This window comes from Cyprinus carpio, chromosome B16 (assembly GCF_018340385.1).
Source record: "Cyprinus carpio isolate SPL01 chromosome B16, ASM1834038v1, whole genome shotgun sequence".
Taxonomy (NCBI): domain Eukaryota; kingdom Metazoa; phylum Chordata; class Actinopteri; order Cypriniformes; family Cyprinidae; genus Cyprinus; species Cyprinus carpio.
Genome location: NC_056612.1, coordinates 18,823,882 through 18,839,379, shown reverse-complemented (window position 1 = coordinate 18,839,379; position 15,498 = coordinate 18,823,882). Strand labels below are relative to the sequence as shown.

General features: G+C 35.6%; 1 protein-coding gene across 1 annotated transcript in view; it reads left to right on the top strand.

Moving 5' to 3' along the window:
• LOC109106606 (NADP-dependent malic enzyme-like) overlaps nt 1–15,498 on the top strand; it is an 83,181-nt gene that overhangs the window by 54,076 nt on the left and 13,607 nt on the right. The window contains exons 4-6 of the mRNA XM_042741299.1: nt 136–211; nt 1,502–1,663; nt 7,896–7,999. Coding sequence (XP_042597233.1) covers nt 136–211; nt 1,502–1,663; nt 7,896–7,999 — 342 coding nt within the window. The remainder of the gene's footprint in view (nt 1–135; nt 212–1,501; nt 1,664–7,895; nt 8,000–15,498) is intronic.

The window sequence follows — 15,498 nt, the reverse complement described above, 5'->3', positions numbered from 1 at the left end:
AAACTCTTAATTCAGTATTTATTTTGTTTTGATAATTTGATTCCATATATAATGAATGGAAGAACTTGTGACATGGACACAAAGCAGAATCAATTAAGTTGACCATGTTTTATCATTTGTTTTTCTCTCTTCTAGGGGCCTATTTATTACAATTCATGACCGCTCCCACATCTCTACACTACTTCAGAGCTGGCCAGAGAAGGACATTCGTGTGAGTTTTGCCCACTCCTAACTACACCACCCTGTACTATTACACAGTATACCAGAACTCTGACTGTCAGACAAATTAACACTCTCCAGGGTTTCAACAATTCCAGAGACATTGATTCAGTCACACTGTGAAAACAATGCTGAAAAGTCATATTAATCTGCTCGTTAGGCATTTAAAAGTTATTAAGGTAATGATGTACAGGGTGGCATGAAATGAAGCAGTAAAAAACACCTTCTGCATCTGCATCACAGTGTTAACGGAAAAAAACATGTTGTTCTTGTTTGGGATCAGTTGTGTCCAGTAATGGGATTGAATTGCACAGCTCATGCAGTTATTTTGAATTTGTTTGTTTATTGCTAATATGTGAAAATGTGATTATAAAAACAATAAATCTGTTCTTGCTGGAGGGCAGACTCATAAGCCAGCCTAGCCAATCAAATATAAATGTGATTAATCCAAGACAAAAACACCAAAAAATATATTCAGCCAGCACGCTTTATAGTTTTCTTTAGTTTTTACAGTTTTCAAAAAAAAAAAAGAAAAGAAAAAGAATTTTAAAATATAATTTATTCATCTGATGGCAAAGCAGAAGTTTCAGCATCCTCCCTCCATTCTTCAGTGTCACATGATCCTTCAGATGTCATTCTAATATACTGATTTGGTGCTAAGGAAACATTTCTTATTGTTATCAATGTTGAAAACAGTTTTTGGTGCTTAATATTTCTGTGGAAACCACAATACACTACCATTCAAAAGGTTGGGGTAAGTAATACTTTTAATCAACAAAAACTCATTAAAGTGACAGTAAAAATGTCAATTCAGTTTCAAATAAATCTTGCTATTTTGAACTGTCTATTCATCAAAAATCCTAAAAAAGTTTAAAATTCATAATAATCACCAAATCAGCATATAAGAATGCTTTCCGAAGGATCATTTGACATGGCTACGGAAAAGCTTTGCAATCACAGGAAAAAAAATTATATTAAAATATTTTAAATTTTTAAAAATATTTAAAAATATTTTTTATATTTTAAATTAGAATAATATTTTACAATATTACTGCTTTTATTGTATTTTTTTAATAATAAAAAATGCAGCCTTTGTGAGCATAAAAAAATCTTCTTTCAAAAAATTTTAATTTTGACCTCTAATGTATGGGTGTGAGTATATACTGTATCTTTTAAAATAATGAATAGCCCAGATTTTTTTATTGCTTATTTATGCAGTCTGTTTGTGAATTTGCTGTCTGTCTTAATAACTTTTGTACTTTTGGATACATTTTTTTGCTAGGCTGTAGTGGTGACAGATGGAGAGAGGATTCTGGGACTGGGGGATTTGGGCTGCTATGGCATGGGCATCCCTGTGGGTAAACTGGCCCTCTACACCGCCTGTGGTGGAATGCTGCCTCAGCAGTGCCTTCCTGTTATGCTGGACGTAGGGACAGACAATGAGGTAGGCAGCCCTGTGGCATTATAGCCAACCAGACCATGACTGCTGACACACGCTTGCCATCTCGCTTACTTTGACATAATCAAAGAGGGACTTAACTATTCTTAGCAGCCTCTCTCATGACTCTAATCCACCAGCTTGTTTGTTTTCACCGGTCGCAGCTTGCAATGTTGTAGCAGAAGGACAGAGGTGACTGCTGCAGTAGCTGAAGGATATGAATAGTTCTGTGAGTTCAGAGGTAAATTTAGTGAGCGTAAAGCCTATGTCATTCTTAACAGGGCCAAGGGTGTGGTACCACAGAAATAGAAAACCACTGCCTCATCTACCAAGGCTTTGTGCCAGTGGACACCTGGCACTTCCTTCTGTGCCAGAGCAGTGGCTTAGCCATGCCATCATAGATGCCAAATTTCAGATGGAGGGAGAGAGGAAGAGAAGTGAGAGAGGAAAAGACTGAGAAACAGTGTGTGACTTTCAAACTTTTGTGTTTTAGAAACACTTTTCATTCTGGTTAAGTTATAGCACTTCGACCTCGGCGAAGTAATATCATCACTCCTGAAAACTCGCACTCTCAGGAGTGATGATATTACTGCGCCGAGGTCGAAGTGCTGCAAAGTGCTCTTCCACCATACATTATAGTCATAATTTTTATCTGCTTAGGAAATTTTGTGTCACCATACTTATTCTTTTAACTACTCATGTAACCGTCTTTAAATAGGGAAAACATGGAAGTGTTTGGTAGCTTCTGAATTCATCCCTGTTTGGATCCTAAGGAATGAATGGTGCTAAGCTAAACACTATCATAGTGGCACCGTGCACTACAGTGATTAAGTGCACGCACTGAGACTGGAGAGGTACAGTACATATCAACTCATATAAGTTGAGGGAAGAACATAGTGGAATATGGAAAAATCATAGTTTTCACAAAAATATGAAGCAGCAAAAATTGTTTTCATCATTAATGATAATAAGAACCATTATTAATATTTAAAAACTAATAATAATTTATAATAATGTAACAAAATCGGCATATTAGAATGATTTTTGAAAGTTCATGTGAGACTGAATACTGGAATAATGGCTTGTGTGATAATTCAAAAAGATGAAACTTCCTACATTGCATTATTTGAACATTTGTGTGTGTGTGTGTGTGTGTGTGTGTGTGTGTGTGTGTGTGTGTGTGTATATATATATATATATATATATATATATATATATATATATATATATATATACTATCAGTTAATATGAGATCATTTGTCATGTCAACCATTCTTGCTTTTAGACTAAAATTTGAAGTTCCTCAACTCATAAGACAGCTTCACACACTTGTAAGTCTGTACAAAAGCTCATAAATGAGTAAGAGAGTAAGAGCACATTAACAATGTTGTGTAACTGCTCTGAGTCAGTTTTCCCATTCACTTCTGCTTCAGTGTCCAGCAGGCCAGCTCCACATGTGTCTACTGCTGCAGTGCTAGATTCGGAGTGGCCAGTCAGCTATTCAGTGTATCCTCAGGCATTAAAACACTTTAATGAGTTTACTCTCTAGATTTTGGCCCCCTGTCTGCGTCTGCATCCAAGTGTATTCCGCTGGAGGAATGAAGAGAAAAAAGTTTTTTTTTTTTTTTTTTTTTGCAATTTTGTTTCATTTATTTATAATTTGTTTTGGTTAAACTTTATTTATTTGTTTATTTCGCACTGTCTGGGTTAATGTTGCATGCATGTATTCGCGATAAAGTGACTGTTTTTGTTATTAAAATGATCTCAACGTAGACAGACAGAAACGCACACCCAGTTTTTCATACCCGCACACATGGCTCGCTGTTTAGTCTTCCGTCCCTCTACAAGTCTAAAATTGAAAGACTTCTTCTGCTGCACCATTTAGCCGACTTTGGATGAAGTCTGAGGTAATTAAGACCTCTTTTTCAGGATATTCTGAAGGGATGACAGATCTAATGATTGATGAATTCACTGCCTATACCCCCACAGCTGTGCGTGTGTGCGTTTTATAGGACTGTGCAGTCAGATGATTAAATGAGTGTTATTAAAGGATTAAGTCTACTGTTATTTCTAAAGGAGCAAGACGCCTGCTGACTGGGGTCAGGCTGTCTCCTCTCTTTCAGACCCTCGGAGGGAGCTGGATGACTGCACCTGGATCAGTTTGACTGTCCAAACACAGTCAATACAGACAGTGAGGAATCTGATCCATGATCAGCATACATCATTTATGGGTGTTTGGTTAAACTCTAATCCGTGAAGAACGCTGTCTGTGGTCTGGCTGCTAGAGAAAGTTCAAGATGTGCAAATAGCATTGAGTGGCTTTGTGCAGGCTTTTTGTGAAGAGCTTAAGTGTGCTAATTGTTCATGTCAGCAAACTAGATTTCCTGTCAGATACTATTTGCATCTCAGTGTAAATATTCTCAGCTGTTATTTGCAACCCTTTGTAAATATATATACTATTTTGTATAAAACATTTTAATGAATATTTTATCATAATTTAAGTATTATTTTAGATTTTTGAATATTACTTTAATAGTTTTATATACTGAAATAGATACTATGAAAATATTGTTTTAGATATTTATTATTATATATTTTATTTTAAAAGAATACAAATTTTAACCATAAAAATATTAAAACATTATATAAAATCCTAAATTGATATAACTATAGTAAATATTTTTCGAATGTCATCATCATCATCATCTTTATTATTATTATTATTATTATTAAGTAAAATTAAGAAAGAAAACATTACAAATTAAGAAAATAAGAAAACATTATTATTAATGACAATAAATCTTATTTCTTTAAAGAAATTAATCATTTATATGTTATATGTTTGTGTTTTATATGCATGTTTGTGTTTATACTGATTCATATGAGATTTTTGTCAATTTTTTATATATTTACAGAGGGTAGTATATTTTATTTTTTTATTAAAATGTTTAATGATATTATATTATTATGAATTACAGAAGGAAATGTATTGTATTTATATGTCAAACTGGTATATATTATATTATATTATATTATATTATTGTTGTTATCATAAAATATTTTACTCTTATGAGGTTTTTTTTTGGGGGGGGGGGGGCAAGTTCAGTGATTTAGTAGCAGTGATGTAGAACAAGATTGTACAAACTAAATCAGCCAAAACAGACACATATACTGTAGACTGCAGTCAAGCCCAATATAAACACTATCTGTGAATTTCCTTTTTTGTTGTTCCTCTATGTAAACACCTGCTGTGTGTGTTGCTGGAGTATTGTGTCTTGTCTAAACAGTGCTGGATTGCATGGAGATCTCTGTGCTGCTGTATACACTACAGACAACAGATTGTGATCACTGACACCACATCGGTGTATGTGTCTCTGCTGTAAAAGAGGAATATGATCTCTGATGATGTCTCTATCTTTCAGAGGCTGCTTCTGTTGATTCACAGCAGGGACACTTATTATCGCCATCACCTCATGTGACCTCATCCACACGCATACATTTCACATACTGAAAGGAAACCAAATGATGTCACTGCAAACAAAGTGCTGTCTGTTTCGGTTGTGGGTGGTCTAAGCAAAAAAGACCTCTTTCTCTTGCTCTCTCTTTTTCTCTCTGACACTCATTTTATCATTCTTCTCTGACTCTGGCTAACAGACCCTGACTGTTCCTGTGCCTTAATCTCACCTGAAAGACTACATACACGTTCAGTTCACACACACAAAGCACGGTTCACCAAAACCCACCATTACTCCCTGAGAGAAAAAGGCTTCCTCTCATCACCTAGTGACTCGTTTTTACAAAAGAACTTGTTGGTAGTTCTGCAGATCTAGGATCAGATTTTAGCCTGATTTTGCAGGAATTATCTCAGGTGGATCTGTTTCACATGCAGCACATTTTCTGTCCAGGTGTATCTGTTATTTTAGATATTATCTTAGCTTTTAATCTGATGTATTAGAATTTCAGACATTACATTTATTAAAGGGCTTTTTATAATGTCAGCTTCGGGTTTTCATCAAATGGTAAAAAGATCAAGAGATGCTGATAGGAAATTTAATATGGAAAATATTCAATTGATCCTTGTTGGTCCCAGAACTACATTTTCATCAACCTATCAGACTAAAAGGTTAAGCTTAGGGGTGGGAGTCAGTAAAATGTTTACATTTATTTAGATAAAAATTTTTTATTGTGAAATATTATCAAATATTATTTAAAGCAAAAACTAAAAATTCTATTGTAATATATTTTAAAATGCAAGTTAATTTTGTGATGGCAAAGCTGTATTTTCAGCAGCCATTACTTCATTCTTCAATGTCACATGATCCTTCAAAAATCATTAGATAATATTTTGATTTGTTACTGGTTTTTGATTTATGGTATTTAAAGTGGAAATTTTCGGTAAAATGGAAATGAATGTAATGCATCCTAGCTAAATAAAAGTAATAAAATCATTTCAAAATCACAGCCATGAACAATAATGTAAACAGGTTTTTTTGTTTTTTTTTCTGGTACAGTCTATGATTATCCTATAAATGCAGTGAGGAAAGGGCTTGTTTTGGCTCTGCCCCATTGATGGGTTAGAGGAGGTGTGGCAGTTTAATGTTTGTTTGGGTTCCTGGGAGGTTTAGAGAAGCTCCTTTTATAGCGACTATCTTGAGATTAAAAAACAAAGTCACAACAAGCCAGACCCTCTGGAAGTATATCCCCTCCCACTGAGTGTGCACTTAAAAGTGCATTATGAACACACAATAAATCTGCCTGCAGTTACCGTCTCATATCTCAGACTGCGCTCTCTGTTTCCTCTCCCACACTGATGAATTTGCTTACCGCCTGAAACCAGACAGTCCTCCCTTTTAAGGGCACATTTATGAGCTCAGTTGCTGTGTAAAAGTCTTGAATAGAAATCCAAAGTAGTACTGGAAGAAAAATATCCCTTTATTCAGTTTCACTCTTCCTGCATGTGTTTTTTTTTCTTTTCTGCCAGCATGCCAGCACAGTTATATCATGATTTTGTATTGTTTTACGCCACACATTTTGTTCTGTATATCTATCTATCTATCTATCTGTATGTATGTATATATATATATATATATATATATATATATATATATATATATATATATATATATATATATATATATATATATATATATATATATATATATATATATATATATGTATATGTATATACTGTATATATATATACAATTATACAATACCAGACCAGCCAATGGTCACCAAAAGTTTTATCAACATGGTTCAAAAATTTTGAAAGAAGTGAGGGAAAAGCTGAAGATGAAATGAAAGTAGCAACAGATATTTCTTTTTGTATTGTGCTATGCATCACAATAAAAAAAACTGCACTTTAAAAATAGGGTAAATTTTCGTTTAATGTTGGCTTTAAAAACAACATAAATAAATTTTAAAATGACATAGGACTTACTGCTTTTTCAATCCCACAGAGCAACTTCAATTTTTTCTCTTTCACTAGTTCTATCAGATAAAAGAAGCTTTAATACTGAGGACAGATCGTCAGAAAAGATTATGCTTGAAATTTTGTGGGCCATGTGGGAATGAGTTCTGATGAAAGCACTTCCTCATTCACCATGATCAAAACATGTGGAAAAACTTCAAGACTTGTTGCACTGCATCAGTACTGCTGAGAGTGATGCAGGTGCTCTGTTAATCCATTTTATTTTCTGCTTGACTGGCAAGCTGACAGTGATGGGGCGTGCAGAATTTTTATATGACGCTCACATTCACTCTCTACTTCCCTTCTGTTTTTCCTATAGTGTTAGTGACTCTCAGTGTGAAGTCTGCAGATCTGTACAAGAGTGACCAAATTGAAAATCCAGTGCAGTTCTTTTTCTTCACATGTTGGCCTCCTTCTGTCTCATTTTATGCTTTCATGCATTTCTCTTTCTCTTGTTCTCAGTCTGTCTTTTAAACATACGCTTACAGGCACAAACAACTGTGAGAGGTTTATACAGCTGCGGGGTAACCAGATTACCATATGCAATCTAATTAAAGACTGGATTACCATATGCAATCTAATTAAAGAGGAGCTGTGCACATAATAAATATTTGTTCTTGAGTTTTGATGGTATTGTATTTTCGTTTCTATTTTTTCCCCCGACTTGTTACAGTAACATGATTAATCGTCATGTCATGCTATTGTTTCAACTTGATGCCTGGGATTATAGAAGTGAAAACCTTTTCTTTTCTCTTTCCCTTTTCTCAGGAGCTCCTAAAGGACCCTCTGTACATTGGTCTGAGGCATAAAAGAGTACGTGGACAGGCCTATGATGAGCTTCTGGATGAATTTATGAAGGCTATCACAGACAGGTATAGTAAACCCACTGTACCCCTCCCACACAGCACACCGTTCCTTCCACAGGGCGCTGATGGAAATGCCTGGAGAGCATAGCTGAGCCATTGCGTTGCAGGAATGTGGGGTGAAGCGCATACCTCTAGGTTTGTGGGCTCTGAGCGACGACTCCAGTGGCAAAGACCCGAAGCGGATCACTGACTGCACGCCTCATCAGTTCTCTCCCCACATATCCTGCTTGATATTGAGCCATGCGGTGATGTAATTCAGCCCATAACCAGCCCCACTGCCTGATGGCTCAGTCAGCTCACTGATGCTTAGAATGGTTCACAATCTTGTGCCATTTGTCTTCGATAGTCTTTGAAGATGTCAGTTTGGGTTATTTGAGTTCTTGTAGTTTTTTATGCCATTTTATTGTTTGACAGCTCATCTTTCATTTCACTTTGGATGTTGGGAGATTCATATTTGCTATGAACTCGAATATGTTCAATGAACTCTAGTGTAGCATTGTTAGCATGGAAAATAAAACTTTTTGGGTCTTTATTAGTGGAATTTGTTAAAAGGGTCATATGATGTTATTTCAGTTTTTCCTTTCTCTTTGGAGTGTTACAAGCTCTTGGTGCATAAAGAAGATCTGTAAAGTTGCAAAGACTAAAGTCTCAAACCCAAAGAGATGTTCTTTATAAAAGTTAAGACTCGTCCACGCACTCCTAAAACACCTTGTTTAAACACGCCCCCACGTCTACGTCACGATGTGGGAAGATTTGCATAACACCGCCCAAATGTTCACACAAAGAAAGAAGGCGTAACTTTTATTCTTGCTTTTGCTGCCGCCGCCATGTTGTGGAGACGCTGTGTGTTTCACTGTGAAAGCGAAACTACTTTATTTGGTCTTCCAAAAGAGGACACAACTAGAAATCAGTGGTTAAGTTGTATTTACAACACTGTTCCAGAACAGCTCAACCCAAATTTCTGATGTGTGCAGCGCATTTTATGGAGGACTGTTTCCTGATCCTGGGAGAGTAGACTACAATGCCGACTGTTCTGACTGACAGTCTGTAAGTACGTTTACATATTTAAAGGATTTGCCACTGACGATTTAAATGTGAGTTTTGAGCAGTGTAGAGTAGCGCTTGTTGTTTATCGTTTCTCCAATCACAAATGCAGAAATGTTTACGCGGTGCAATGCAACGCTTTAATAGGCGTGTTGGATTGTAGACTTTGAAGGAAACGCCCAGTGCTATGATTGGCTAACAGTTGTGTATGTTTGACAGCATACGTCCTTCGCAGATGGACACTGCAGTGATTTATGTTAAAAATGCATAAATAAAGAAAGGGTCAAAGTACACACATCCAAAAAATTCTTGGCCAGGTGCAAGATCAAAAGGTACATCAAATAATAGAAAAAAGATCTGCACACTGTTATTATCCCTTTATTCAAAAAAGTTAAAAATAGCAACACTTCATTTTGGCAGACTGGATTCAATATAAGCTATTTTTAGACTAATGAGAAAGTATTGAGTTCTGAAACTTACAGAATGTTTATATAGTACAGTGTCATATGTTATATGTCAAAAGGTCAAGGGCATTTTGGTTTCTCAGTTCATGACCCCTTTTAAAGGGTTGATTCACCCTAAAATAAAAATTAGCCCATGTTTTAATTACCCTCAAGGCATCCTAGGTGTCTATGACTTTCTGTTTCAAATGCATCCAATTGGAGTTATATTATTATCCTTGCTCTTCCAAGTGTTAGAATGGCACTGGATGGGTGTTTTTTTCCCACCAGTCCAAAAGTAGTCAAATAAAGCGCATCCATCCATAATAAAGCATGTCTCACATGGCTCCGGGTGGTGAATAAAGGCCTCCTGTACCGAATCAATGCGTTTTGTAAGAAAATATCAATATTTAAAACATTATAAACACTTTTCTCTCTCTTTTGCTAACTGTTGTAGGAAGTATGCAAATAATATATATCTTAGACTTACACTGAAGGAGGGATACAAACAGTATCTAGGGACCAGAATATCAACCAACTAGCAACAGCATGGCAACCACCTAGAACATAGTGGCAAGTTCTTCACTGGTAAACACCATTAATATTTAAGAACCAGGGTCTTGGTCAAAGTTCTGTTGGTTGCTTTAGGCGCTGTTGTGGCCTGGTTTGACAGTGGTTGTCATAAGAGCATAGTGCCACACATGGCTGTATTTAAACCAGAACTCAAAAACCCAAGTGTCTGATTTCCCTCCAGCTGGCTGAATATCGCCATGATTCTATAATAATGGGGTGGACATGAAACTACAGGGAACAGCATCACTTTTCCCAAAAAGTGCAGAGTTGGCGGAAAATGAATGATTATAGGTTGACGACTGAACAAATGATTACAGTCCTGGTGATTTTTAATAAACTCCTTATAGTTTTACATTTCAGAGGTTCAATGCTAAGGGACAAATCCTAAAAATTAACATTTACTTGTTGAATGAGGGTTAAAATAAATTTATGCGTTCATCTAAAACAGCTTAGATTGCATTGAAGGCATTATATTAAGACTATTAGTTTATACTTTAATTGGGAATTAAACCCAATTAGCATCCATACTTCAAAGGTGATACACACTCAAGAGTCAAAAATATGAATCACATGGAGAGAATTGACATTGCTAGCACTATTTTCTGCTTTTTGAGGTACAGGAACAGTTCTAAATGTCTCTCAGTTCTAAAGTTGAAGAGTTTTAGAAGAAACCGCACCCAACACTTTATTGGGATATTGCACTCCAGCTGTAATTTTGAGGTCAGTGAAAGGCAAAAGTTTGTCTTTATTTCACTGCATATTGAGAGTAGAGATAAAGAGCATTTGTGCAGAATAGCTATGCTAGTTTGAAATAAAATGTGAAAAGAAGACAAAGGAAAATCATGAAAATTCTTTAGCTTTCATTGAGGTTCAGGCTTTCAGACTGTAAGTTTAACAGCCCGCAGGTGCTCTGTTTCCCATCAAGCCTTTTTGTGTAAGTCTGGACTCAAGTGATGAAGAATAATGACACTAATCCCCATCAGGCCACTTTTCTTCCCCACAATGGCTTTAACAAGAAGAACTAGAGCAGATAGTGCACATAGACGCTCTTTGAGGTCTTTAATTTGGGTAAAGAGTGTACAACACCATATAAAGAAACACGCATCCAAAAAAAAGGAGCATTTTAGGTAGTAAATGCTGGGATTATTCTTGCAGGGGTTGTTATGCTTCTTTTATGATGTTGTTAATTCAGGAATAGATTTGTTTTGTTTGGGTTTTTTTTCGCTTCTCAGGCTTTGTGTTGCGGTGCCGAAGTAGTTTGTGGGGGGTTGATTTTGTTTTCCATCTTCTCCCAGGACAGACTGAAAAGCATCTGTCTTCTGTAGCCCCTCTGTGTGCCCCGGATCAATTCCCATGTCAAATTATTTCATTAGAGCTCGTCACTTTTCACAGAGCTCTAGTGGTGACAGTGTTCCAGTTATTTCTATGGTAACATGGGCCATCTCTGGGCACTGTTACGAAGCCATGTTAGGATAGGGGTTATAGGGGAATGTTGCTTAATATTGTGAAATGATGTTTGAAGTAGTGTTTTAACAGAAGGAGCAGCCTGTGAAGCCCCATGGGCCCTGTAGGAGCCTGTGTGTGCTGGAGAAGAACACTGAAGAGCTGCATGTTCACCATAAGTCAAATGTACTGCCTGTACCACTTAACCTTGACCTGATAGTAATGATATGGGGCATTTCTGACATTATGAAAAATATGGTTGTGTTTTAAAAGTGTTTAGTTGTAATGTTGTAATGAAAACAGTAAGCAGTGCAGGTTTTATTGTTAATAATGATCTTTTAGTTTTATTCTGTTGTCAAACTGTTTTTTAAGTTTAAAAATGATCTACCTAATTGGTATCTATTTTGTTTCCAGTATAAATATCAAAACATTTTTAAAGTGATACATTTACATGAAGTGTATTATTTACATACATATTTATAGTTTATGCTTTTAAAAAAATCTACAGAATAAAATAATATAGAATGAAATAATATGCTACCATTCAAAAGTTTGGGGTCAGTCAATTAAAAAAATAAAATAAAAAAATATTATGCAAATATGCATTAAATTGACAGTCAATACATTTATTATGTTACAAAAGATTTTAAAAGATTTCTTTTAAGCCTTACAAACTATCTTTCACTAACTGGGAATCATGAAGTAAAATTTGTGCAGGTTCTGGCTTATATGCAGTTATATAAACCTTAAAACATTTGTGCAGTTTGTGTATACACATACTTTTAGGATGAAAACCATGCTAAATTTTATACATGAGGTGTTAGCTTGCGATATTCACCCTTTGCATATGAGAAAGAATGGTCTGTAAATGTGGATAATGTTTGACTTTAAACCTGATTATGTGGGCAAACCTGTCTGGAATACTAGAAATTGTGGTCATATTGCGTGTGTGTGTGTGTGTGTGTGTGCGTGCGTGTGTGTGTGTGCACGTATTTAAGTCTTTGGTTGAAAAGCTGGGTTTGGATGGGATTCTTAGCATGACCTTTAACGCGGCGGCCCATGGGCAGCATGGTAGGCATTCGGGCAAAAGATAATCTTTGTGAACATGTTGCTCTGCCAGAATGCTTTCACCCAATCTCAGCAAACGTCCTGAGTGTGCGTGGCCCAGCAGGATTACGCTGAACCTAAACTTAGTGGCTGTTTGTTTCGTCTCTATTTTCTCTACTCTGTTGAGCAAACCACTTTAAAAGAAATGCTTAATTCCCAACAGCCATGTTGTGTTCCTGTTGTGCTGAAGTGCTGCAGTGAGATTTAGCCGGTAAGCATCAAATCTCAGTGCTTTATCAAAATAGACTTAGACTCACTTTTGTCTGCAGGTAAATCATTTATGTTTGAAAGAAATAAGTAGTAAATCATCACTAATTGAAACAAAGGGTCTTGTTGTGTTTTGTTAGCCATGGCATGGAGATGGGTTTAGCAGTCTCTCATGGGCTCTGAGCGCATTAACCGCATTCCTCTTTAAGAGTGATGGAGCCGGGCTTCCTTACTTGGATCATTTAAACAGAGAATGTATCTACACTGTAAAATCCAACAGTTTATCTTACTTAGATTTAATTAGTTATCTTTACTTAGTTGTTATACTTACTAGGTTTTATTAAGTTTCAGCTCCTTTCAAGGCAAATTTACTGTTTTGAGTGACACTTACTTAAAATATTCAAGTAGCCACAAAGGAACCAATGACATTAATAAACCAGTGAGAGGCAGCAGTGCACTAATATCTTTGCTAATTATCGTTTTTTTTTTTTTTGCTCACCATTATAGTGATTAGCGTTCCCTTTGGTTGTGCACTTGAAACTTCATTTATGTTACACTTATGTTAATTTTCTCTCTGTTAATGCAGCAATGCATCATGAAATCAGAGTTATTTGATTTCAAAGAGACATAATAAAGATGTTGCTTTTATAAAATGACCTATTTTTTGTTTAATAATAACATTTCTGAGATTTTATTTTTCATAAATACTTGGATATGCTTTTTATATAATCCTTAAATAGTGTGTGGTAATATGCTGAAGTCACACACAGACTTAAACATTCATCACGTGAATCACAACAATGGTAACAATTAAGTTTAATTTATTTTCATTAATTGTAACAATAGCCATTTTATTTGCTTTTTTGTTGTGCTACTACTGACACAAGACAGCAAATAAAATGGCAAATAAAAACAACAACTGTAAAACAAAGCAACTGCATAATTTATTCTGCGCAATGCATTCTGGGAAGTCAGTGAGTAGCTATACTTACATGAGTAAACCTAAATGAAAGGATCAAGTACCCCCTACAGTTCTTTTTTAGTTACTAGAACTCTTGTGTAAGTAAACTATACTAACTAAGCATTTGTCAGTACAACATACTATTCCTATTTCACTTTACTTAGTTTTTTCAAGGCAATCGGTTTGCATGCTTTTTTTAAGTAAGCCCAACTTATTAGATTTTACAGTGTACTTATGTTTTTATTTTTTTTGATGGATTCGGTTTTCATGTTCCATATGCCTGAAAAAAAAAAAGATTCTGAAATTGTGAGATGTGCTGCATGGTAGAATTTTGTAAATAATAAATGAAAGCTCTAAATGTACAGGTGTTCATCCTTATATGTCTGAGCTGAGTAGACGGCCGTGTGTAAGTTTACACATGCTGTTTGTGTATTAATGCCAGAACTACTCTGAGGCTGCTCTGTTTGTTTGATAAGTCATTCTGAATGTTGCAGTTTGTGTGCGAGTGTGAGTGTGTGTGCATGTGTTTGTTTGGGTTTGGAAGGATCAGTTTTTGCCTACATTTATAGAGACCCAAATGTCCAGGCTAAAAATGAACTGCAGAAATACTTTTTATTGGTTTGTTTCCATTATTCACCATAATTATTTATAGGTAAATATATTGAAATATATATTGTATTAAATTACAGCAATTACCTCTATACAGTATTTAAATATATCTATATATTATTTATTTTTTACTTTTATTATCTATTTTAAACCTATTTTGTTATTCTTATTATGTTTTATAATAAGAATGTAATGCAAAAATTATAATAATTATTATATAACTTCAATGTATAATTTTTTGTATTAGTCATGGAATAGGATATTTTCACATTACAGTTTTGTCAGTTAAGGGTTGTTTTATTGTCATGAAAACAATGTGTGTTTTAATGAGCAGCATAAAAATAGGCTTCATTTTCTTGGATTTTGCAAGTTTGACTCAACTCTGCTGGCAACAGTTTCACAGGTGTGTGTTCACCACTTACTCGTGCCTTTTTTCCAAAGAACAGAATGCCAAAAGGGTCAAAGGGAGTACAGTAGCTACAGGTCTTGGAGAAAAGTTTTTCTAAAAGTTTCCTCATTCTCAGATGCTGATCTGATGACCTAGAGAACTCAAGCAAGTACCATGTGTGTAAAATGGGATTTTTGCATGCTTTTTCTGTTCCTAAAAGCATAGCACAGCTGTCCTAGAGCACTGAGTTGATTTAATATTAGCTTGAAGAGCTCCACTCACACTCTCAACACTTTCTGCCCTGTCTGGAGCTAAAGGCAAATGAGGAGAGAGAGAGAGTCCCTGCAGCTCTCAGTGTGCTTGGGTGTGTCTGTCATTGTCTGGCCTGAATTTTGGTTGAGAGGACCAGTGCAGCTGATCTCCGGCCAGCTCTTTGTTTGAGTTTTACAAAAGACACAGAGGTGCATTATGGCTCTCATTGAACAAGGCGCCAGAAAAAGACAACAAGCTTTGGTGAGAATGAGACCACAATCCACCGAATGAGTGCTTTGTTTTGTCGGTTGGTTGTTTCTGTCTTTTTCTGTCTCTCTTTCAAGCACATTTATTCAAAATAAACCCCTTAGAGCCATAGTTGACTCTGTATCACCTCAAATGTTAAACAGTATTTAGTTGACAGACATTTTTCTTGTTCTTATGCTTATATTGACATCTTTCACAACCAATGTTGAGCTAG